Source organism: Podarcis bocagei (assembly GCF_964188305.1).
Source record: "Podarcis bocagei genome assembly, chromosome: 3".
NCBI classification, from domain to species: Eukaryota; Metazoa; Chordata; class Lepidosauria; order Squamata; family Lacertidae; genus Podarcis; species Podarcis bocagei.
In genome coordinates, this window is record NC_138127.1 from 41,959,379 (window position 1) to 41,986,280 (window position 26,902).

The 26,902-nt window shown below is 44.0% G+C and overlaps 1 protein-coding gene and 1 long non-coding RNA gene across 2 annotated transcripts in view; both read left to right on the forward strand.

Moving 5' to 3' along the window:
• The window catches only part of PKIB (cAMP-dependent protein kinase inhibitor beta), a 40,554-nt gene extending 15,200 nt beyond the window's left edge, over positions 1 to 25,354 (forward strand). The window contains exons 2-3 of the mRNA XM_081187834.1: positions 22,393 to 22,570; positions 23,504 to 25,354. Coding sequence (XP_081043960.1) covers positions 22,423 to 22,570; positions 23,504 to 23,589 — 234 coding nt within the window. The 5' untranslated portion in view covers positions 22,393 to 22,422 and the 3' untranslated portion in view covers positions 23,590 to 25,354. The remainder of the gene's footprint in view (positions 1 to 22,392; positions 22,571 to 23,503) is intronic.
• Positions 1 to 26,902, forward strand: part of LOC308583653 — a 186,276-nt gene that overhangs the window by 127,232 nt on the left and 32,142 nt on the right. The window lies entirely within an intron of this gene.

Genomic DNA, 26,902 nt, shown 5'->3' on the forward strand with positions numbered 1-26,902 from the left:
GGATGTATACTGGACCATCCAGACATAATTTTTCAATTTTCAATTGGATTTTATATGCAATTTGATTGTAGCAACACCTCTCCGTGGTTTACAAGATATATTAAAAGTGTCAATGAAAACAGTTTAAAACATCTGAAAATAATTAAAGTGAAGGAGATAAAACACGTCAACAGCTATTTGTCTTTGTTCAGGCTTGCCTAAACAAAAATGGTTTAAACAGGCACTGGAAAGAGTACTGATGTTGATCGGCAAAGTACTGTATCTTAAAGATGGATTTCTTGCAACTTCATTAATTCTGTGATGCTTCCCAAAAGTTTTTGCGTTATTGCTGTCTGGTGGAGGGGCACTCTTGCACTACAGTGAAATAAAAGGGATGTATGAAGGGCTCTTCAGTTTGCAGTGGGGGGGGGGGGCAACATTGGAGAAGCCTGAATGAACCAGGTGAGTCTTATTAATTTCTGTTAGTTTTAACCTTTGATCTTCAGTGGCAAGAGCTTGGGAAACAATAATGCTTGCAGATACAGAGGATTGCCCCACTCTGGCAGTCTGCAGAAAGTATGAGTATATATGCTGTTCCATATTGCATATATTTGGGGGCGGGGAGGAGGTCTCATTTCCTGGCCTAACCCTGGCACAAATGGGAACTCTGAGTTAGCAGGTCCTCTGCTTGTAGCAGACTAAGGTAGTCTTTGGAGTCTGTCTTGGCCTTAGAGAATCTTTCAGCAGAATGGTGTGCTTGGGAAACTGACTGGGACTCAGATCAAGATGGTTTTATTGTAGTTCCACTTTAGGTTAACCTTGCCACACCAAACCTTATGGGTAGTATTGAAGATTGGAGAGTGGGAAGAAGGATACAGGTATGTACGGTGAGAAAACTGCAGAACAGGTTTAGGGGGTGTGTGTGTTTGAAAATGGTTGTGTATCTGTGGTAACCAACATGGTTGCTTCTGGATGTGGTGGAGTTGAACCCCCATCAGCCTTATCCAACACGGCCAGTGGCTGGGATAAGAGTTGTAATCCAGCGACATCGAGAGAGTGCCATATTTGCTACCCCTGCTACTTGAAGGATGTTGTGATAGCCCTCAAATCTACCAATTGTCCTTTTATTCTACCCACTGAATCTCCACAATGAGATTATTTGGGGACCTAGTCCAGTGTGAAAGCACGTCAAAGTGCAAGTAGATAAATAGGGACCGAATGGCGGGAAGGTAAACGGCGTTTCCGTGCGCTGCTCTGGTTTGCCAGAAGCGGCTTAGTCATGCTGGCCACATGACCCGGAAGCTGTACGCCGGCTCTCTCGACCAATAAAGCGAGATGAACACCGCAACCCCAAAGTCGGTCACGACTGGACCTAATGGTCAGGGGTCCCTTTACCTTTACCTTAGTCCAGTGTTAACTGCCGTTTGACAGGCCCTCTGCTTATTTACAGTGGCTCTTGTGTCCTGGGAAGGGCAAGGTCGGCTGCCATCTTTAAGAGGAGTGCTTGTGTTAGAGGTGGTGATACACCACAACGTTTTGTTGCCAGTCCCAGTTGTACCACATTATTGCTGAACAGTGACAAACCAAAGGTGATGTGAAACACAATTTGGGAAACGCTGAAGACAATAATTAAACAGAGAGCCAGTAAGGCATGATTTTAAAAATCAAAGATATTAATGAGTTGATGTGTGTGGATGGATTTACTTTGGATGAGCAGCATCCCTCCCACTCAACAATTTTCTAGATGAAAGACTTGTGATTCAGATGAATTAGGCACTCTCACTACTAACTGTTTGCAGGTTGAAGCTGTAGAGGCAAGGCTACAAGAAAAAAGGTGTTTTTATCATAGCGAGCAAAGCCATTCATTGAACGGTAACTAAGGTAATCACTTATGGATCTGATCTGCAAGCAGAACAATTAAACAAGCAAATAAAATATGTTACCACTACCTGCCCCCCCCCCAATTGACTTGACAAAGTCAGGGATGTTCCAATTAAGTGCCATATTTATAATTACATACCGGGTAATTAACCTTTTAATTGACATTCTTGAATCTACCTTTATGTGACTTTTTGAATTCCCTCTTTGTTTTTTGATAGTATTTTAAACAAAAATGCATGTTAAGTAATTGCTACTTTTAACCTTTTCAGGAGGAAAACAGGGAAGGAAGCTCAGCGAATGCTTCATTTTGTGATTAAGCGTCAGTTTTGTGGAAAATAATGCAGATGAACTATGTTTAAATATCCATATGAAGGAAAAAAACCTCATTCTGTTGTCGTATGTTACTTTTCTGTGGGCTAGGTCTCCTTCACTTCTTTTGCAGTGCAGAGACTTTTTAATAAAGTTGTATTCAGGAAGGTTTTCTGAAGATAACTTTGCTTTGTGCTCTGACATCTTTGGGTAAGGAAAAGGGTTTGACAACAGGCTGCTTATATAATAGAAAAGACGTAAAGCAAAAGGTCATGCTTGATGGGGGCTCCGGAAGCATCCTGTGATGGACATCTTGTAGACTTGATTTGTCAGGACCTCACTACAATTGCTGCTGTGCTCAAATCCTACAAATACAGCTCGTAAGCTGGGGGCTAGTATGACAGCTTGTCGGGGTAGGAATGATAAACTTTTGTTCTCTCATGGAAATTATTGGAAGTATGCTGCCTATGCAGTTAAAGGTTGGGGTTATTGTGCAGATTGAAATGTCTGGGTACTCTGGGGAAGAACCAGTGTCTTACCATCTGAATACAGTGATACCTCTGGTTAAGTACTTAATTTGTTCCGGAGGTCCGTTCTTAACCTGAAACTGTTCTTAACCTGAAGCACCACTTTAGCTAATGGGGCCTCCTGCTGCTGCTGCGCAATATCTGTTCTCATCCTGAAGCAAAGTTCTTAATCCGAGGTACTATTTCTGGGTTAGCAGAGTCTGTAACCTGAAGTGTATGTAACCTGAAGCGTATGTAACCCGAGGTACTACTGTATCCATATAGGTTTATGCAATAATGGGTAGGGACCCTTCAGATGTTACTGAACTGCAACCCCCATCAGCCCCAGCCAACTTGTCCAATGATCAGGGATGATGGGAGTTGTAGTCCATCAGCATCTGGAAGGCCACAGGTTCCCCACTCCTGCAGTAAGCAATAAATCATGGCTTAGCATTGGCAGCAAGTACTAGTGGTCTGAAGCACTGATCTTGCCAATCAGAAGGTCGGTGGTTCGAATCCCCACGACGGGGTGAGCGCCTGTTGCTCGGTCCCTGCTCCTGCCAACCTAGCAGTTCAAAAGCACACCCAAAAGTGCAAGTAAACAAATAGGTACCGCGTTTCCATGCGGTGCTCTGGTTTTGGTGTTCTGTTGCGCCAGAAGCGGCTTAGTCATGCTGGCCACATGATCCGGAAAAACTGTCTGCGGACAAACACCGGCTCCCTTGGCCTGTAAAGCGAGATGAGCGCCGCAACCCCAGAGTTGTCTGCGACTGGACTTAACTGTCAGGGGTCCTTTACCTTTTACCTTTTTTTTTTACTAGTGTACTGCTTATTTGATCACTCCCACTTCGTTCCACTCTGCCTGGAGCCAAGAAAAAGTGAGCCAAGAATAAACCATGGTTTCCTCATAACTTGAGAGAAACAAAGAAACCAGGCAGGGAGACAAACAAACCAGTTCTAGGCAGTGTTCAAAATTACTCAGGCACATTTCGCTACTGTCGTGTGTCCAGTTGCAACTACATGGAGATTTCTGGGCACTGGGTTGGCAGCCACAGTTTAAAAACCTCTGCCATAGTCCATAATTAATCCAGTCTCAATTTCCACTGTGTGTGTTTCTCTTTCTTGCACACTGGGACAAGTGAATTGTTGTAAGAGCAAGCTACAGTCAAGCAATGTAGTTGAGATCATAGAACTGTAGATTGCAGCACTGGAAGGGATTCCGAGGCTCATCTAGTCCACCTGCCAAATAGGTGTTCTGTTGCGTGTGGACCTGCACATGGTGTTAACAATTGTGTGGGTTGTTTCCATCTTCTATTTTACTTGCTAATCTTCTAACATACTAATATACTTGTTGACAGGGGCGCCGACTTATAAAAAATATTGGGGGGGCCCATACCGGGGTCCTGCCGCTGGTTCGCTCGGGTAGCCGGGAGAACGCAGTTCGAGGTGGCGGTGTTGGGGAGAGACCCTCGCTCAGGGCACCACTAGACTTGGCGGCCGGCGGCCTATCTGGGGGGTTTTGGAGCGTATTTCGGCGGAGCGATTGGGGAGGAGGGGGCTTGTTGCCGGATTCTTCAGCTGAGCCGGAGATCCGCTGCTGGGGGTCCCTGGGCCGAGTTGTGAGCACGGCCTGCTGAAGGGAGATCCAGCCGATTGCGCGACGGGGACGGCCGGGGCTCTCCGGCTAGGGCGCGTGGCTGGCTGGCTGGCGAGGGAGCAGGTGGGGAGGAGGCAGGGGTCCTCACTCTCTTAGGAAACGCACCCGCGCGCCCGATTGCCACGAAGTCCGAAGGGTGCGTGTGTGGAATTAAAAAGCAAAAACGAGATACGGGCAGGGCAGGCAAAGAGTTTTCTGCAAGAGGATGGAGGGCAGGTTGAAGAGAAAATCACTCAGGATGAGACAGTCAAAGCAGCCATGATAAAATGTGCTCAGGATATTGGGTATAACATCATGTTTGAGGACTGGGAAAGGTTATGGACCACCGGAATGAAATTCACGGCATGTAATGCCTTGAAGGAAAATATTATGAAAATGATTTATAGGTGGTACATGACCCCAGTCAAGCTTGCAAAAATATATCACCTGTCTGATAATAAATGTTGGAAATGTAAGGAGGCTGAAGGGACATTCTTTCACCTCTGGTGGACTTGTCCAAAAGTGAAGGCCTTCTGGGAAATGATCTATAATGAGTTAAAAAAAGGTATTTAAGTATACCTTTCCCAAGAAACCAGAGGCCTTCCTCTTGGGCATTGTTGGCCAGAAAGTGTTAAAGAAGGATAGAACTTTCTTTATGTATGCAACTACAGCAGCAAGAATACTTATCGCAAAATATTGGAAGACACAAGATTTGCCCACACTGGAAGAGTGGCAGACGCAATTGATGGACTACATGGAACTGGCTGAAATGACTGGCAGAATCCGAGATTTGGGAGAAGAAACAACGGAAGAGGACTGGAAAAAATTTAAGGACTATTTACAAAAACAATATAAGTTGTATGAATGTTAAAAATTTACACGATTCGGAAACTATAGCTTCAGCAATTAGATTTGGGAAACAGGAAATTATATTTTAAGTAAGAAAAGGTCAAAATCTAAGGTATACTATGTTTAATTTAAGATATAAGTAACTGATGAAAAGTATGTTAAATTTAGAGGTATAGTATTTGAAAAGTACAAAATAAGGTACGAAACAAGGTAATAATTTGCTGATATCTTTATTATAAAGAATGCAGGGTAAGGGAGATGCGAGGAAGTCCAGTTAGTTATATAAAAAATGTGTTGAATGGTTGGTTTTCTTTTCTTCTTTTTCTTTTTTTCTTTTCCTTGTTCTTTTACTTTTTTCTTCAGTGTATGTTTCTAACTTTGTATTTGAAAACTTAATAAAATATTTATAAAAAAAAAGAAGAGAAAATCCTTTCGCTTTTCTGGGGCGCAGGGAAGTCTCAGAGCCAGAGGTTGGGGAAGGGACCCCCTTTGCTCTGCCCTCTTCTCCCGTCTTAGATTTGCATGGGGGTCCCCGCCCAAGCTTGCCTGGCCACCGGGCCACACAAGGGCCGCGCTCTACGCGGCGCACCTTGCTAGCCGCACAGCTGTCCTCCGCGGCTGCGGAGCGGCCCTGCGCCGGTGCCCAGCCCCTCTGGGCGCCCGCTGCGCTGCCAATGACAAGCGGGCGACGTCGCGGGCGGGGAAGGCGTCGCTTTCTTTCCCGATCCTGCATCCTCCCAGTCTTCCAGCCCTTTTTTGGGTTGGAAGCTCGTCTCGTTCGCCCTTCTCCTTTCTTCACCCTGCGTGCAATTTTCCTCCCTCGTCTCCCTCCCCATTTCTCCTTCCTTCCTGACTGACTGACTGACGGGCTTGGGCTCGGGCTCAGGCTCCGGGTCGGGCTCAGGCTCGGGCTCCGGCTCGGGCTCGGGCTCGGGCTCCGGGTCGGGCTCGGGCTCGGGCTCGGGCTCGGGCTCCGGGTCGGGCTCCGGGTCGGGCTCAGGCTCAGGCTCAGGCTCAGGCTCGGGCTCGGGCAGCCACAGCGTCGGCGGTGTTGGCGATCGGCGGCGCAGGGGGGATGGCCCTCCCGGGGGAGCCGGCGCTGCTCAATGGGGTTGCCAAGGAGACAGGCCGGCCGCCCTCCTCCCCCGGCCCGGCGCCCCCCGCCGCGCCGGTGCCCGTTATCGAGCTGGTGCTCGCCGGGCGCCCTATAAAAGCCACGGACGCGCCCACCGCCGCCCGAGATTATTGGGGGGGCTGAGCCCCCCCAAACGAATTTTTGAGGGGGCTCGGGCCCCCTCAAGCCCCATTGAGTCGGCGCCTATGCTTGTTGATCTCCATGAGGCTGGAAGGAGGGGTACCTCCAACACAAAATGTGTGTGTGTGTACATACACACACACACACGTACATATTTGAGTATACTGTGACTCCCCGTACAGACTATTCCACGTGCCTTTCAAATGGTAGTGTGACTCCAGTGCACAATGCACTTCCTCTTCCATGCTTCATTCCATGTTTTTGTGTAATATGGATAAATGTATGCAAACACATGAGTAGCTCGCAGGAGCTATTTGATATCTGACAGAACGTGGCGTATTGAATAAGCAGCCTTCTGTGTTGCATTTGTTAGCGGCACAATGTATTCATAGTGTCAACCTTCTGAAATTCTTTCCAAGCCTTGCTATTGAGTCATTTGCCTCTGTCCCACATTTCTCTATCAAGACTGATTCTTTGTGTGATTCTTCAGCACCCCCCAAAAAAAAATCTATTCGCGTTTAATTTCCCTATTGAGTGAGATCATGTTCTTAAGTAACAATGGAATGACTATGCATGTTTGTGGGCTTATTTAGAGATTATGTAGATTCATGCTGAATAATGCCATAAACTGGATGTTTTTACTATCACTATCTGCTAGCCCATTCAAGTGCTGACGTGGATGATTTGTACTAATGTTTGCACAGTTGATCTGAAATGGTGGGAGAGCCATTACACGCCTTATTTGCTGTGAGTAAACAGCAATCCAAGCTCAATACAGTGGCAGCAATGTTCTTGTCACCCGTTTGTCTAATGTAGGTGTTACTTGAACTTGCTTGTTCTTGGGAATTCATGTGATTCTCTACCCACATTCTGAAATGACACCATTCCAAAAAGGATCGTTATCATGTGCCTTTTTGTCTTAATGAGATGGGGGGGGGGGTGATCTAGCAGGTCTCTGTGCAGAGCTCAGTTTACTGAATTATTCCCAAAGAGGTATTATGCTGCTGACAGAAGAGTATTCTTCAAAGAAATGCCAAATGTATAAACAAGCCTGTTTTTTTGGTATAGATGTGTGTCCCATTGCAGCAGAAAGAACTGGGAAATTCAGCAAAATGATACCTTGCAGGGGGTACCACCACCAGTAGCAGCAGCCTGGAAATAGCTTTGAAATGTTATTGAGACATTAATTATTATTATTATTACTATTACTATCCACTGCAAGGTGGCTTATGACTATTAAAACACAATGTGAAAATGTTTCAGGAAAATGTTTCAGGAGGATGTTTCAGGAGGGAGAAGGCAGGGAATGACATATATATATTTATTCTGTCCTACAAGGGCTGTGCTGTGTTTTCTAGATGATTCAGAAACTTCAACTGGTCCAAAATCCAGTAGCCAGATTACTGGCTGGGATTCCATTTAGATCTCACATAGCCCCCATTTTAAAACAGCAGCCCTGGTTCCAAGTTTGGTTCCAGACCCAATTCAAGGTGGTCACATTAGGGTTTAAAGACCTAAATGACTAAGGCCCCAAATACCTGAAAGACTACTTGCTTCCCTGCAGACCTCTTTGGATGTTAGGATCAGTGGAGATCTCTTGGTTTCACCATCCTCAGAAGCTCCTGGAACAGCAACTTGAGAGAGGGCATTCTCTGTGGCAACCCCTAAGTTGTAGAACTCCCTCCCCACAGAGGTGCATCTTGCACCTCTTTACCTTGGCTGTTGATAGCTGCAATGTATCTTTTCAGGACCTCCCCCCACCCCGCTTATTTCTGTGATCATAAGTTGTTTTAAACTGATTTTCACATTGTGTTTTAATAGTCATAAGCCACCTTGCAGTGGATAGTAATAGTAATAATAATAATAATTAATGGTAACAATGATGGGAGATGTGTCCAGAACATGAGGGCAGCCATTGTTTTCCCCTCCCCTGCTTTGGGATGCAAGCATGCCTGAAGGAGCGAAGTGCCCTAAATTCAACTGCCCCAGATTGGTGTTACTAAACATATCACACTTTAGTTTTTGGAGTGCATCAATAATACATTATACAGAAAGGAAACACACTGCTAGGCAGGGCCCCTCTCGCCTTATTTGATGTAGAGCCAAGTATTGTCATCTCTCTTGATCTATTTCTTACCCTTCCTAATGAGCAAGCTGACATTACAAGCTCATAAATATCTCTCTCCCAGAGCACACATTTCTTTTTGTTGCCTGAATCTCTGAGAAAGCAGTACCTTCTTCCTTGCCACCTAGTTACACTTTTTTCTTTGCTTTCTTTCTTGTGTATTACATGTATATAATTCCAAGTAGTATTATAGTTCACACTCACTAGTTAAAGCGATGTGGGTATATTTCTATTGTTCCTTGCAATATCTAACTTGATAGACAGGGCAAGCACTATATTGCCAGATTTCAATTTTAATCTCTACACCCTGGATGCCAGGCATTCTGTCTCTTACTAAATTTGCATAGGGCCTGGCAAAGATTATTGCTTGATAGGCTTTCTCCTGTTGGCAGGTAGCATGTTTCTAGGCAGTGCTTTTTTCTGGGGGGGGGGGCAGATGCAGAGGTACGTATACCCCTGAACACTTTGTGAATCTTTGTACTTTTGTCCATTTATGGTGATTTTCTTGAGTCAAAATGAGAGCACCCCTAAACATTTTTTTTTAGAAAAAAGCACTGTTTCTAGGTAATAAGAAAGTTATTCCACCAGGGCAGCTGTTTCTAAAAAGAAGCTCTCAAAGGATAGCATATTTCTCACCCATAATTCGATTTATAATTTTAATATCCATTTCAGTAGAAATGCACTTCGAAAAAAGACCTACACATAAATGTAAATTATTCCATCACATGTGTTAAATAATGTGACCTGCAGAACTGATTCTTACTATAATAAATGTCACAATTTGTACATTTTAAAATGCAACACACATTAGTTGATTCAAATTCATCCCCTCTACTTAATACAGTAACAGCACAATCCTACATAGGTCTTCTCAGAAATAAGTCTCATTGAACTCAATGGAACTTTCCCCCCAGGCAGGATTCCAGTCAAAGTTAATTTCAGTGAACCAGTTATTGGCTAGGACTTGTTTAACAACTGCAGGGCAATAAATCTTCCAACATTTATTATTTTTTTGTGCTGTCAGTAGATGAAACAAGCTCAACTTTGTCCTTTGATTTCTTGCAAATGACTCCATATTACAATTACATAGCAGTTGTGTTCATCAGCTCTTCTTGACTTCTGGTGTGCTGTGAAGACATCGTTCTTTCTGTGGGTGAAAGTTGATTATATAGTTCTAGCTGATGCTTTTGTAGTGCAGTTTCTGCTTTTTTTATGATGTGACTTCATTCTCTTTAGGCTGCTTTTTATTGTTCTCCTTTGGAAGCTTGTTAATGTTCTCTTTTGGCTGACACGTTTTTAAATTGTATTACAGGCAACAACCGATTTATGCACGCTCAACTGATTTGCAACCACACACACGTGCATCACAGTGACCCAGAAGTGGCTGGAAAAAGGGGGTGGGGTGGAGCAGGCTTATACATGCTTCATCACTGTGTGCAGTGACCCAAAATACAGCCCCATCACCAGTCAGGGGATTGCCTGTATTATGTTGTCTTATTTTTGTTAGCCATCCTGAGAGGTCTTTTCCAATGGAATGGGTTAATCTCTCAGTGAAAAAGAACAATACTGTGTGTGGAATATAGTTTTCCACCACCACAAATAAATGGTGAGGAAGAAGAAGAAGAAGAAGAGTTTGGATTTGATATCCCGCCTTTCACTCCCTTTAAGGAGTCTCAAAGCGGCTAACATTCTCCTTTCCCTTCCTCCCCCACAACAAACACTCTGTGAGGTGAGTGGGGCTGAGAGACTTCAAAGAAGTGTGACTGGCCCAAGGTCACCCAGCAGCTGCATGTGGAGGAGCGGAGACGCGAACCCGGTTCCCCAGATTACAAGACTACCACTCTTAACCACTACACCACACTGGCTCACCTTAATTGGGAAGAGCCTTAATTGGGTTTCCTGAGATTAAAGGAGGTATTCACTTGTTAGTTTTGACAAATTTTTCTTCTCTTTGATCCAAGAAATTGTGAGGTGCTCTTTTCCCCATTCATCTCAAAGTTATTTCTTCAGCAGATAATACAGATGACATAAGCTGCCAATTATATTCAGTAGAATGGGAAAATATACTAACCCTACGAAAGCAAAACCACTTACATGGTTGGTTGGTTGGTTGGTTGGTTGGTTGGTTGGTTGGTTGGTTGGTTAGTTGGTTGGTTGGTTGTCTGTGTGTAGTGTGAACATTGGGAAGATTCCTCCATAAATACCAGTGGATGGGGCTAGTTTGCGTAGCCCCACTCAAGTGTTGTGGTTTCATCTGTGTAGATCTTGTCTTGATTGGCTGGTGAACAAATGTTGGCAGTAATCAAGGTTTTGTTCAATTTGACTGTGCCAGAATCACCTGCAGCCTGTCTCATTCAGCCCATACTAATTTTGACACCGGAGCCATTGTTTCGGGAATATAGTAAGTGGCAGGCTTTAACAAATGTTGGTGGTTTGTTAGGAGAATTGTTGGGCCAGTCACCAGCCCTCAGACCAATCTACCCCACATGGATGCTGTGACGAAAAAGAAAAGCCCATGTATGGGACTCTGAGCTTCTTGGAGAAGAGTAAGCTACATCTACCGTCATTTGACTGAGCTTTCAGTATCAGCAAGCGTGGCTACAAGTTGATGGAAGTTTGCTTCTCATGATGTTGAATGAGAGGGCAAACAACCCAAATGCCATGTTCACTTTTGTAGGCAGTCCTGAACTGTGATGGATACAGAAGATAGGTTGCCTGGCTGGGTAGCGTCTATAGAGTTGACCTTGTAGATTTCTATAGCGTATATACTGATGTGAAGCAGGTGGTGTTTGTTTATATTCAAGATGGGCTTGATAAAGGGATTTTTTAAGTTTAATTGCGCCAGCATTGGAACAGCACATCAGCGCTGGGCATTGGGATTGGAAATGATTTATTACCTTTTGATTCACAGGGGACTAGAGATGCTAAATGTGGTAGTTCACAAATGCAACGGAATGCTGAGCAAGTAACTGTGCAGGTGTGGTTATTTGCAAAGGTCTTCCATTTTTGAGACAGAGGCACTCGGGGAAAGTATATTTATGAGGTTTGAGCTTCTAAAGGAGACAGAGCCCCACAACTGTGACCTAATTTGCTGACGTATTACTCGGTTGTGTCAGAATGTGCTGAGCGATAAGTATCTTGAAGTCATGGTCCTGAGCGATAAGTATCCTGAAATTGGCACTAAAGGAGAACAAGGAAAACATGAACTGATGATTTAATGTTCCCTCAAGTCAACAAAGAGGCTTGAAGGAGGAGACCTTGGATTTATATCCCTGAAATGAGGGCATATTGGCAGTCCAACAGAAACTTTGATGTTTTTACCAATGGAGACTACAGGCCGAAACATGATGGGTATTTCATTTGCCACTGGGAAATATTATGTTGAAAAAATATTGTCAATTTTCAGACGCAATTTTATCAGCACCAAATCAGAGATTTATCAGAAGGAAATCTCTTCTTTTCACCTCTCCTGCTTTTTCCCTTCCTTTCTTCTTTGCACTCATTCCCATGCCTCATCTTCTCTCCTGTTCTGCAGTCCCCTTTGCACACAAGCCCCCCAGGATAACCCATTACTCTATAAGGTAAACAGAATCTGAAGAGTAAGCTTGTTCAGTTAGAGACTATTAAATTCAGTTGGCAGATGCTATACACATATGTTTGCTTGTTAATGAAATATCTGTTCTACACTGCTGCATGGAATCCGGAACTTCTTATAGAAGATAACCCATGCTACCAGGAGTGAAATACACTGTGTGAAGTTACTATGAAATGTATGAGGGCTCTGCATCCTTTATCTCTGATGAGGCAGCTGAAGAATGGGAGACATTTGAGTACATCGAGAAGGGAGTAACACTGACATATTCCCCTGCATTTCTCCCATTGCCTCTTCTTACTCCATGGCACTGCAAATGCTCCTTTTATCCACTTCCACCTGCCTGCTCCCCAATTCTTCCTCCTCTCCAGCTTTCTTCCCTTCTGTCATCAGAGCCCTGAAACTGTCACACATTCGCATCTACCTTCCTACCTCTATCTTTTCTCTCCAAATGCCACATTTATTCCTCCCCCCATTTCCACCTACCCCTTCCCCACTTCCTCCTTCCTCTCTCCTCCCTGCAACACAAGAGGACTAAAACTGTTGCACACACTGTCTGCCCCCTCCTTCCCCCGCCCCTGCCTCTAGAACCTAGGGAAGCAGCCAATGGGAACAGCACAATGATGGACTAGTGCAAATATTATATATCCACTTATTTCGGAGCCACTGCATTTTACAGAAGACCCCTGTTTGTTGCAAGTGTATGCATGCACACTTCTTCACTCCCTCTCCCTCCTCTTAAGATGCTGTTAAGTCTGATTGGTATCGAGTGTAGAATACAAGGTGATTTAAGAAGTTGCTATGGTAACTTCTCTTTTAAATGGGATGATGAAGTATGTTTGTGCTAGAAAAGCATCAAAACCAGTTTAGGGAATAATAACCAGCAAGCAAACAAGTCCTCCATTTCCCTTCCTGCCACTTTTAAGAAATTGCACTGTCTTTATTTAAAAGCCTTGTGATACATTTGCGACTCCGGTCTCTGAAGCAGATTGAAAGAGAAGTCTGTCCTCCTTGGCTCTTTCTCCCGCCCCCCCCCCCAAATAATCTGTACAGTGGTACCTTGGGTTACAGATGCTTCAAGTTACAGATGCTTCAGGTTACAGACTCCGCTAACCCAGAAATAGTACCTCAGGTTAAGAACTTTGCTTCAGGATGAGAACAGAAATTGTGCTCCGGGGGCGCAGTGGCAGCGGGAGGCCCCATTAGCTAAAGTGGTACCTCAGGTTAAGAACGGACCTCCAGAACAAATTAAGTTCTTAACCTGAGGTACCACAGTATTGTATTGACACTTGATAGCCTTAACACTCATGCCCTAACTTCAGGATTAGTGGAAGGAGATGCCTTATAAAATGGTAGCAAAGGTTTGACACTGTGTGAGATTGTTGCCTTCTTTTTATGAGTAAAGCCAAGGCTGTGGCTAACTGTAGTAAAGGAAGATGTTTTATCCCAAGTCAGACCATGGCCCATTAGGCAGCTCTTGTACTGCTCTGTTCCACTCTGGTCAGACCTCACCTGTTCTGGGCATTGCTTACAATGTACGTTCCCAGCTAGCTGCCCCTTGAGGATAAAATATTTTTTAAAGTAAGAAAGAACAGAAAGGTAAGGTGGACCTGAGAATATGCTCACTAAATGTAAGAACCGAGGGTGCTGTTTTTAAGGGGAAGAGAGAAACTATTTTGACAGTGAGGGTAACACCAGCAAAGAGAATGGCCAAAGTCAGGATTATATCTTGGAATTGATTTTCGCCTTTAAATCGCTGCACTGTGATAAAACTGACTCCTAAACTGGCGTCTCTGTCTATGGTGAAGACAGGGACTCAGGATAAATTATTAAAAAGTGAAGATGCAGTTGTTAGAAGCTGCAGTGACAGGTGAAGAAATCTTTCCTTTGGCTGAATGTTAATGGAAACCATATGTGTGCAAGGATTTTGCATAATGTATTTTTGAGAGCAAGCAGATTCCATGTGTGACGTAAAGCCTCAGAGTAGAGGGCAATAATCCAGCTTTTGATAATGCATCCCTGTCTAATTTTGGTTTTCAGCTTTTTCTTTTTTCTTTTTGCCCCAAAACTGGTATAGAAGTTCTTCTGTTGTGCTTATAGCACTGAAAGCTTCCACACTGGCTGAGCTGATGGAAAGAGTCCAATAGCACAGGTGTCCCACCCACCACCCAGGAAAACAATGCTACTACCAGCGTTTTCAGAGGAGACATGGAACTGAGGGAGGAACAGATTGTGAAAAATCTCCTTGACCCTTTGGTTAGAAAACGAATGTTATGAGAGTGGGGAAAAGCAGGAGTTCAAGCAAGTCTGGCTTAGTGAGAGGCTAGGGGCCCATGTGGCAATCCAGTTCTGGTGAATGCAGATCAGTGTTCAAAGAACCAGAGGCAGGTGATTAAGGCAAAGATGGACCTGTGCTTGGGATCCAGGGCGAGGTGAGAGAAGTCTGTTCTGCAACTTCTTCCAAGAGTTATTTCTTTAGACTGGAGATATGGGGAGGGGAGAAGGTAGAGAGCAGAATCTATCAGTAGATCTCTGGGTGGTTTGCAGCAGGTGACTAAGGGTTTGACTCCCAGTTGCTTTAACGGTAGAAACCACCTCCACCTTCCCTTCAAGTTAGGCTGCAGAAACGAAGAAAGCTTGGAGAGGAAACCAAGAATGTATGTTTGCGTGGTAGAATAGAGCGCCCAGTTATGGTGCTGGAAGCATATTCATGGGCTATGATGCCTGGTAGCACATGGGCAAGTTGTGCAAGCTTTTGAGCGCCAGAACAGAGAGCTGCGCTGAGGAAGACTTTTTGTGAATATAAGGCTAATATTATCTGGGCCAAGAACCAACCAGGGGTCTTAGAGTTAAATTCCACATACTAATTGAACAAATCAGTTCCTTGTCTGCTGGGCTTCTGAATTTCCCACTATGCAATAGAACGGTAAAGATGGCATAGATACGAACTGTCTCCTCCGTTTCCATTTTTTCCGCCGAGCTTTGGTTTTCCTGGTTCTTTCTGCATTTTGTATTTTAACTATACATGAAAAATAAATGAGGACTGTCTCCCAAACGGATCCAAGGATAGCTACTGGTGCAACGAAAGCCGCTCAAGAATATGCTAATTTATGAAAATAAATGAGGTTGCTTTGCTGACAGGCTGTGAGGCAATACTTGATTTAAGGAAGTTATAGAAGTTGAGTTTTAGAAGCAGATAATTTGACAGCCTTAGCAATTAGTATATTTTATTCATAATAGTAATAATAAAATTTTTTATTTATATCCCGCCCTCCCCAGCCGAAGCCGGGCTCAGGGCGGCTAACAACAATAAAATAGTGCAACATTCTAAAAACATTTCATTATAAAAATTAATTAAAATCAAATTGATGGCAACCATAAGCTTACGTTCTGTAAAGATTGCCAAAGGAGGGAGTCAGGCTGCGCCCTGACCAAAGGCCTGGTGGAACAGCTCTGTCTTGCAGGCCCTGCGGAAAGATGTCAAGTCCCGCAGGGCCCTAGTCTCTTGTGACAGAGCGTTCCACCAGATTGGATCCGCAGCTGAAAAAGCCCTGGCTCTAGTTGAGGCCAGCCTAACCTCTCTGTGGCCTGGGACCCATTCATTCATTCTCCATTTTCAGAAGAGAAGCAAAACCTGTTCTTTGCCAGAATGCTAAGGTTGCCACTACGTCTTTGGCTGTTTTCATACTGCTGTTTGCTGTAGACCCAGTGCCTTTCCATTCCCCCCTTTTTTTAGGTGGGGCAAATGGTCCAAAAAGGGGACACATTCTTATGTTCTTGGCAAAAAGGGTGTAGATTTGCCTGTAACATATTTTTCTCAGCAGATGTCCTTCAAGATGCATGCTGCACAACTCCAATCTGTATATCAAAGCAGCAGTGTTTTATTACTGAAGGATTTACTGATTATGCAGATCTCCCTTCCCACTTTTCCTTCCTGCCGTTATTAAAGGAAATAAAACGCCATGTAATGAAAACCAACCCATCTAAGCACAGCTGCATATTAGTAATATGAGAAATCAGTTTGGAGCACTATGCAATGGACCTGACAGAAAAGGTGTTAAAAGGTCACAGGTATCTAGGTGGAAAAAGCAACAGCTTAATATCCAGACACTAAACAGTTATTGTACCATTTGTTACCACAGATTGAGTTGGGTCGGTTATGCTTCATACTAGCAAGCCACGGTTTAGCTAGCCATGAAATGGCATCGTGGTTTGTTTCTTCCCAAGAAGCCTTCGTCTTCTGTTTGTGGTTTGTTTGGAAGAAATGAACTTTGAGCCTAGGCTGTGTGCCAAACTTTTGCTTGTTTCCTTCCCTGTGTGGCCCAGTCAGGAACAGGTGCAAGCCACGCACTCATGCACATCAAGCTGTTGTTGAAAAGAAAGTATAATGTTGTGTGCGAATTGGGTCATTTTTGTTTTATCAGTAAGCCTTGGAGCCAGCATTTTCTGGAAAGGAACGTACAAATAGGCTGGCAGGAAACCTGTACGCATAATTAAGAGGGCTCTTATCTGCATTGTAGAAAGTGAAGTTATAGGGAAGGAAAACAACACTGACAAGTTTATTTGAAAGAAATATAGGGACAATGCATGTGTAGCGATAGAGGTGCAATTCACTGCAAGTGCTAGGATATGATCTGAAGAGATAGCCAAGGATGAAATAAAGGTTGAGAATGGAGGTGAAAAGCAACACCATCAATTTAGCAGGCAGTTGGCAGGACTGCACTGGCCCTTTGCATCCAATCATACGGCCCTGCTAAATGCCTAACACAAACCTTGCACCAGCTGTAAACCCCTTTTAGAGGTAAGCAGCTGCCTGGGTCTGCCTTGTCTCTTGCGCACTGCACAGCTATAGTTTTCACTGGCTTCCCAAAATTATCCAGATGCCAGTATATGTGTGTGCGTGTGTTCTAGCTATCTGGAGATTTTTAAACTTCAATTACCAGGTTCTGGATAGACAACAGAGTCAGAATGAGCTTACTTTGAGGATGAGTTGCATTTCAAAATCCAATTTTATGCTGAGTCACCCTTGTGCTAGTCAGATTTCTATTCGTAATTTCATTTAATTCATTAAAGCAGGAAAACATTATGGAGATGATGCTTGGAGATTTATATTAGAAGAGTACATAAAGTGTTAACATTATAGCTACCATGCATTAGAAAAAGAAAAAATATGACATTTAGTAGAGAGCTACGGACAGTGGCATCAGAAGCCAATAAGGGAGTGAGGTCCACTCAGGGAAGGGCCCCATGAAGGCATCTCGCCCAAAGACCCTCCAGAGCTTAGAGGTCACACTGACTTCAACCAGCCTGTTATAAGATTTTTATTCCAGAGCCTGTGTGTGTGCTGCAGTGCCGATTAGTGAAATGGCTGCCTTGAAGCACTTCTCTGTTTCTTTTTCCACTAAGTAGAGAGAATTCTGCTAGCATCTTAGGACAGGGCTGAGGAACCTCAGACCAGGGCCCAAATGTGTGTCCCCAGGAAAAGACCTTTTTAATGTTACACCAGCTAACTAGAGTGCACAGCTCTTTTCTTAGAAACCACTAGGGAAGGTAAGTTGGCCTATTTGTGTTTTAGTTATGTATTTTGTGATTACAGTTATGTCTCACCTTTGCTCTAAGGAGCAAAAGGCGATGGATGTGGTTTTCCTTCTCCCCATTATATCCTGGCAACAACCCTGTGAAGGAAGGTGAGGTTAGGAGACAGTGGCTAGCCCAGTGTTTCTCAGACTTGTAGTCCAACAACAGCTGGAGATCCAACTCCCAACATCTCTGGCCACTGATCCTGCTAGCTAAGGAAGATGGGAGTTGTAATCCAACAACAGCTGGAGATCCGAGTCTGAAAAACACTGGCCCAGCCTAAGGTGACCCAGTGAGCTTCATGACTGCGTGGGAACTAGAACCCCGGTCTCCCAGGTCTCATGGAATCATGGAAATGTAGAGTTAGAAGAGTCTTGGCTAAATGCAGGAATCCCAACTAAAGAATCACTGGCAGGTGGCCATTCAGCAAAGGTGGGGCACTGTGTGAGTGTTCAAATACACTGTGTGTGTTCAAATACTTCCAATGAAGGATGGTCCATCACATTCTGAGGTAGCCTGTTCCAAACAGCTCTTGCCATCGAAAAATTCTTCCTAACATTTAGTCTGAATCTCTTTTCTTGCAATTAGAATCCATTGGTCCAGGTCCTACCTGCCACAGCAGCAGGAAACAAGCTTGTTCCATCTTCCTCGTGACAGCTCTACATATCTTTGAAGGGGTTTCCTTTGTCAATCAGCCTTCCCCAACTTGAAGCCCCCCAGTCATTAGAGGGAACCAGGCTAGGGACACTTGGCAGTTCAATACTAGCCACTATACCAGACTGTCCCTTCTGTTTATAAATAGGAGTAGATAACCTGCAGGTGCCAGTTATTTTTCTATATTATGATCTATGGGATTTTAAATATATTACATTTATAAAACACTCATATACTGTGGTACCTCGGGTTCCATATGCTTCAGGTTACAGACTCCGCTAACCCAGAAATATTACCTCGGGTTAAGAACTTTGCTTCAAGATGAGAACAGAAATTGTGCTCTAGCGGCGCGGCAGCAACGGGAGACCCCCATTAGCTAAAGTGGTGCTTCAGGTTAAGAACAGTTTTAGGTTAAGAACAGACCTCCGGAACGAATTAAGTACTTAACCCGAGGTACCACTGTAAATTGTTCTTCTGCGATTTGATTTTGAATATATGCAAGAATTTAAGCTATGCTGAGAATCCACCCCCCAAACAAGAAATCTGAACCGTTGCCTCAATCCAGACCTTAGCACATGTCAGCATTGTCTTATCTTTTAAGAGGACAGAATTTACGTCATCTTTGCAGCTGACTGAGAGTGTTTCAAAAGGGAGAATCTAAAAACAGCAAGTAGCAATGTGTTTTTTCTTCTCCTTTCAGCACCCTGTGTGGAGTGGAGGCAATTGAACTTTATAACAATTCCCAAGGAACTGTTTCCTTTCCTGGGAGAGCTATTAAGTGTGCATTTGTATCCATCTCTCCCAGCAGCACTCTGCACATGCGTGTATGAGCCTTGCATTCAGAGGGGAATAATAGGAGAGGGAAACAATGGACCACGTATGTCAGAACTTCCTCATAACAGAGGGGTGAGATGGGCACATACATTAAAATATTCCATGGACAAACTCTTCACTCCCATCCACTATGAACCATGTTTGAACCTGAGATAAACTACTGTGATGGTGCTTTGAGAGATCTGTGTTCTTTTTGTTACTTGCTTTAAGTGAATTCTGTGACTCATTTCCCACAATTAAGCTGGCAGTGAGGATAAGCTGCTGACATAGTCCAAATAAAGAATAAGCAATCTCACTCCCTTTCTTGTATCCCTGCTGGAAAATTTGTGCCACATCTGGGCGAACTGTGCTTGCATTTTTTTAATGCTTTAGTTAATAACCATCTTGGAATGAATCATTAGTGACAGTTGGAGCAAATACGGCAATATTGACATGTTTATCTTGATCAGCTTTCAGAAGTTTTATTTTACATATTCCCTTGAGGGATAAACACCAGACAGGCAAGACCTGCTCATTTTTAAGCTCACACTGGGTCTGATACTTGGCAAAAGAGAAATGTCTTTATGATGACTGGAAGCTTCCGGAAAGATGGATAACTTTTTCAGCTGGAAGTGAATTATTGAGTCATATTTTTATGGTTCAGAATATGGCAGTGAAAATCTTAGTTTTTGTTTTTTACTTGAAGGCTTTGCTCTGATGTGTACCAAAGGTTTACAGTGCCAAAGACAATTAGAAAGCACTTATTTATACAGTGGTACCTTTGGTTAAGAATTTAATTTGTTCCGGAGGTCCGTTCTTAACCTGAAACTGTTCTTAACCTGAGACACCACTTTAGCTAATGGGGCCTCCCACTGCCACCGCGCCGCCGGAGCACGATTTCTGTTCTCATCCTGAAGCAAAGTTGTTAATCCGAGGTACTATTTCTGGGTTAGCGGAGTCTGTAACCTGAAGCGTCTGTAACCCGAGGTACCACTGTATGTGAATTAATTGGTTGATGGCTTTAAAGCACAATCCTATACGTGTCTACTCAGAACTCAGTAGGACTTACTCCTAGGTTAAGTGGGTACAAGGTCAGTAACTCAACTGACATGATTTTATAGACCAATTGTGCTCAACATAACCCCGCCCCCCATAATAGTATGCAACAAAAACCACTGAATACCTATAGGTCTCATACATTTATCTGAACCAAATAAGATAATAGTAAGAGCCCTGTAGCTGCCTACAGGATTGCAGCCAAAGTCTGTAGTATTTTGTACAAAAACCTGGGAGTAATCCTTGTTGAACACCATGGGACTTGCACCTGAGTCAACAAGCATAGGGTTGCTCCAGAAGAGTGTGAACTAACCAGAGCTTGAATCAAGTTGCTTTTATGACTCGTGGCTTGTTTTCAGCTAGATGGAGTATTTTGTTGACATAGTTTTGAGTGCATGACCTCCACTACCCTTATGAAGGCCAGATGACAAAAAAATATCTTTTTATAGCTGTGGAGTTCTTGTTGTGACAAGAGCCTGTGAAGTAATAGCCATGTGTGTGAAGGAATTCATACAGCACCACCTACTGCTCCATCTTCAAATCTAGGCAATTCCTTATGCAGCTGAGCCCTGTCTTATGTCCTGGTGTGGTCCATGTATCCTAATGTGAGCAAAAGTTTATTCGGTCTGTACGGTTATTTCTCATTTTAAATGAGCTTGAAGCCCGGCTTTTCGACTCGATGCTTCCCCCCCCCCCCCAGTACAATATTATTTCATATCAGGGAATCGATCTTAAAGGGTGGCACTTTTTATGGACTGGGGTGGTGCAAGGAGGCCCATCAATGGTAACTGGGGGGGGGAGAGCGCACTAATCTGAATTTATCACCTTATCCTTCCTGGTCCTAACTCCTCTTATTATGGGTCTTCACATCCAATGTCCCTTTAAAGGTAAAGGTAAAGGGACCCCTGACCATTAGGTCCAGTCGTGGCCGACTCTGGGGTTGCGGTGTTCATCTCGCTTTATTGGCCGAGGGACCCGGCGTACAGCTTCCAGGTCATGTGGCCAGCATGACTAAGCCGCTTCTGGTGAACCAGAGCAGCACACGGAAACGCCGTTTACCTTCCCGCCGGAGTGGTACCTATCTATCTACTTGCACTTTGATGTGCTTTCGAACTGCTAGGTTGGCAGGAGCAGGGACCGAGCAACGGGAGCTCACCCCATCGCGGGGATTCGAACCGCCGACCTTCTGATCGGCAAGTCCTAGGCTCTGTGGTTTAACCCACAGCGCCAACCGCGTCCCTTTACGGCTGCATTATTCCTGCTTCATGGGGTCAGATCTTCACAACTGCACTTCTGCGCCTGAGCAACCACATCACTGTTATGGGGAAGAGCACTTTGCAAGTTCCCAGCAGCCCCAGGAAAGGCTCTAGAAATAATTGGGGGTGTTCTCCCTTGTAGTTCAGGGGTGTTGAACATCTGTGGCCCATCACCGAACCACTGCCCATACAGGATAGCAGAGCAGTACTTCTTTCTAACTTCACAAATGTGCTTCCTGGATTGTAGAAAAAATACATGTTTTCAATGCTAATATTTAAAAAGCTTTTCATATGGTTGTGCAACCAGATCACCTTACCATAAAGCCATACTACGAATCCTATTTGTGTCTATTTTCTTCAGTCGAAAGCCTGCAGCTCGCTCGCAGCCTGTGCCGTACATTTGAAACAAAAATTTCCATTCATTCTTTCTTTTTCTATATTTTTCAGAATTGTTGGGAAGTTTTCTCTCTAACTTGCACAAAATCCTCCTCTGAGGACAATAACACAGAAAGCTGGTCACCTTCTATTTGGCTGATCAAACTATCTGCAAAATACACAAAACAAAATTGCCTATTCAAAGTTGTGAAAGTCCACGGATGCTTTCCTTTGTACTAGTCATGAATGTGGAGAGTTTTCTATTATGCCTGCTCAGTACTGGTGGTTGAAGAACAAATGGGAAATGGAGAGAAAGGAAAAAGTGGATTCTGAGGATAGAATTTCAGCATCGGTGTGCTGAACCCCTGACATTTACTAAGGGACAACTGGTTCTGTGCTCCCTTCCGCCAGCTGACATTTGGGTTTTCAAAAGGCGAGGCACCTTCCTCTGTCAACTAGCTGGATTACTTTGTTCTCTGACACTAGACTCTTGAAGCTGACAATCTTCTTTTTACTCTGTGTTTTTCAGTCAATGTTGCTATGAAGAAAGAAGTCAGAGATGACTGATGTGGAGCCTGTGGTCACAGATTTTGCAGCCTCTGGACGGGCCGGTCGCCGAAATGCCTTACCAGACATTCTGGGTTCTTCCGCTGGTGCTGGAACATCGGACCTACCACACAAATTAGCTGAGCTCTCAATGTCTGAAGGTAATGCAGACAAAACGATTGAGAACAAGATGTTACCCCTCATTGATGGCCAAGGGTTGTACTATTTCCTAGCTAGTGACTGCCAACTGTATGGGCCAACTGGTACATGCTTGGACTACTGCACTGTGCTCTACGTGGGGCCATCCTTGAAGGTGACTCAGAAACTACAGCTAATCCAGAATGTAGCAGCTAGACGGGTGACTGGGAGTGGCCACCGGAACCATATAACACCAGTCCGAAAGGAGCTACACTGGTTCCCAGTACATTCCCAAGCACAATTCAAAGTGTTGGTGCTGACCTTTAAAGCCCTAAATGGCCTCAGCCCTGTGTACGTGAAGGAGCATCTCTACCACTGTCATTCAGCCCAGACACTGAGGTCCAGCTCCGAGGGCCTTCTGGCAGTTTCCTCGCTGCAAAAACCAAAGTTACAGGGAACCAGGCAGAGGGCCTGCCATCAGATGTCAAGGAGATAAAGAACTACGCAACTTTTAGAAGACATCTGAAGGTGGTCCTGCATTGGGAAGGTTTTAATGTTTGATATTTTATTATGCTTTTATATTTGTTGGAAGCTGCCCAGAGTGGCTGGGACAACCCAGCCAGATGGGCAGGGTATAAATAATAATAAATTTATTTATTTATTTATTTTGGGTGCCAGAGGAACTCAAGAACTTCTGAAATGTATATCTTCACAACAACAAAAACAGCAACAGGCTACCTTCCATGTAGTATGTAATATATACATGCTTTTTTCCTGCACCATGAAATTAGCATATCATCTCCATTATCCAAAGCTTTATTGTAGAACCTCCCAGATTCTCTGAATTCCTTATGGTCCAATATTAACATAATCCATTTTTAACACGGAATTCTCTTCACCAAACCTCCTAACGATCAGAATGTTCAGGGTACATCTAACATGTTGTTTCTCTTTAGATGAAGGAGCTGCTGGCGGGGAAACGTCCTCTTCCAACACCACAACGGAAAATCAAGAAACGGAAGTGAAGAGCATGGATTCCTAATATTTGTGAAATGCTTGGTTTGTGGAGATCGCCAACAGATTCCACTCCCAGCGTATGCAAGACTCTGAAATACACAATACTTCAAACAGCTGGTAGACATGAATAAGGAGCTGTTGAAGGTTTTCAGTGGTGTTACTTAATCCATGAAATAACAAGTGATTTGTGTGCTATAGTCCACAGCCAATATCTGCAGAATGCATGTCAAGGTTTTAGATTTGTTTTCAGTCCTGTAACAAAATCAGCGCCAGCATATCCTCTCGGACACAGTGTAAATAATCAAATGCAACAACCACCCAAATACTTGCTGCTGTTAGGTTGATCTCTTGGGGGCTTTTCAGAGGATAAATCCAAAACATTTCTATTTGTGTTTAACGTGAAACATTCCTAACCCTGACTGAGAGCCGGAGGCACACTGTACGAATGTAAAAGATGTAGGGTTCACTGTGCTGCAGCAACGGAGCTTGACCAAGGCTTTAAAAAAGAAAGTAGAAAATGAATCCTGGGAGATGGGAGCTTCAGAGTGGAGCAGGAGAGCTCAAACTCCAGAAATAACAATACATTTCTAAAAGCTGTAAAATGGTAGGACACTGATGCAGGAAAGGCAGCCTTGCCAGTGTGCTTTTTGTTTTAAGAGGTCCCTAAGAACTCTCCTTGCAGCACTTCTGTAGCCCAGCCAAAAGGAGCACTATCTAAAAATGTAAACAAATGAATAACATGGGAGCGGCCTTATACCAGACCTGATTATTTGCCCATCTAACTCAGTTATTGTCTACATAGACTGGTAGCAGTGTTTATCAGTGTCTCGGGCAGAGATAGGGAGACAATAAATTGTACAACCCCACATTCACACAATGTTTCAGGAATGGGGAATGTTGGGCAGGCACCATGGGGACAATCTAGTAGGTGCCCATGGCTCTCATGCAAGCACAATTCACACAACAACAGCCATTGGCTGATGGGAGCTGTGTTCCACACAGCCGTCACCATGGCAATGGGCTGCTCTGAGTACCACATTTTCCTGGCCAGAGAATACAGAGTGTTCAGAACATGGAAGTATCTCTGAATCGTACGAAAGGTCTCTGGATCCCTTGTAACAATGGCACAAGTGTTGTGCTACTATCTGGAAAGGCCCTCCTTTTTTCATATCTAAAGTAACGTTTTCTCTCTTCCCCCAGCCCTATCATTTTTTAATTTCTCCAGAATCCGAGGCTATATTAAGCCGTTTATTTTTGACATAGTAGGCTGTGAAGGAAATGGAATGCCACCTGTCTATAACCCCAGGATACCCTTTTGAAGTTTGGACTCTAGAGACATCCTGGTATACAGAGGAAAATGAAAAACACTCTTTCCTCACTCCTTCAAAATGTCACAAGGCACTGAGATCACTTAGGATTTTAAAATCCTTTTGAGAGCATTCTGCGCTGCCCTTTCTCAAATCTGACTTATCCAGTGATCTCAACCTTCTGTGTATCCATAAGTTTCTAAAGTGAACTAGTGGCATTTGTAATTGATTTAAACTTTTATTTCATTTCAGCATGAAAAATGAAATTGGTTATCTCTTCTTTTGGTCTTTGTTTGTCTTTTGTCACTCGTGTCTTCACAAGACCCAGGGACGCAAACTTTTCACTTGAGTTAGGATGTGGGTTTATTAGCTCATAACTGATCCTGTTAAAATCAACATTCAAAGCATTTTCTTTCAATATATATTTTGCCTGTACCAAAGGATTGATTCACGTTTTATAATAAAGGTTGTATTTAAAATAAACTGCATATGTTATTTGTACAGCAATTCAAGAGCACACTTGTATGAATTCTTGCACCCATAGCAGTATATTTTTGGATGGGGTACCATCCAACTTTGTTATTTGCTCTAGCATCAGAAGTTGTTGTTGTTGGCATCCATCTGTCTTGGGAGACAATGGAAGAGTGTACCTTTGGGGTAAAGTCAAACCATTGGAGAGTTACAGCACCTGCTGTGGCTGTAGAGACCAATACGGGAGAGACATGTTTTATTGCAGGTGGGGCAGATGAAGGCATCCAGTTCCGCTGTTACAGATGTTTCTTCTCTCTGCATTCCTTCCAGCAGTCATTCCTCCTCTGGTCACTGCTGTGGATACACAGCCTGACTATCTGTCTCCAGGCATTGCCAAAGATGCCTTGGGTAATGAGTTTGCAAAATGTAGTGGGTTGTACAGTTGTGCCAATAATTGCCATCATTACCACATGCCATGCATCAGCATCATACAGAACTATCATGTAATACAGAAATTAGAAACAGGCAAGATGATGATAATAATAATAATAATAATAATAATAACAATAATTTATTATTTATACCCCGCCCATCTGGCTGGGTTTCCCCAGCCACTCTGGGCGGCTTCCAAAAGAATATTAAAATACTATGATACATCAAACATTAAAAGCTTCCCTAAACAGGGCTGCCTTCAGATGTCTTCTAAAAGTCTGGTAGTTGTTTTTCTCTTTGACATCTGGTGGGAGGGCGTTCCACAGGGAGGGCGCCACTACCGAGAAGGCCCTCTGCCTGGTTCCCTGTAACTTGGCTTCTCGCAGTGAGGGAACCGCCAGAAGGCCCTCGGTGCTGGACCTCAGTGTCCGGGTAGAACGATGGAGGTGGAGACGCTCCTTCAGGTATACTGGACCGAGACCGTTTAGGGCTTTAAAGGTCAGCACCAACACTTTGAATTGTGCTCGGAAACGTACTGATCCTTCCTTGCCAAGAACTGACCCAAGCGGAAGTTTGGCTATCAGCTAGAAAAAATAATGTATAAATCAGATACCTAGCAATTGCTTGTTGTTATAGGCCTTGCAAATGACAAGTCAGCAAAGCAGAATTTTCTCACTTGTTAGGAACACAGGGAATGGCCTGAGGATCAGTCAGATCATTGGTTCATCTACTGTAGCTCAGTATTGTTCAGGGAGGCCTGTGGCATCATTTGACTGCACCCAGGCTGGGTTCTGTTAGCCAGTCTCTTGATAAGAAGATTGCGTGCAGCTCCAGCATACCTTGGTCTCTGCTGCAAAAAACATTATGTGATAGGGAAATGGGTTTCTCCTCCCCTCTATTTCACACCACAGATGCTGCATTCATCCTTCTATGCTCCACGACAAGTCTGTAGCAATTTGTACCAAATGTTGTGGCCTGCCTCTGGGCAGGATTCAGCTGAGTTGTGTGCATGGAAAAAGGCCTGCTTGCACAATGAGACTTTCTCCCCCTCTTCCCTCCTGTGTGCCCCCCAAGTCTATTCTGGAGGGTTGAGGGGTAAACCAGAACAAGTTTAGGAGAAACTCAGGG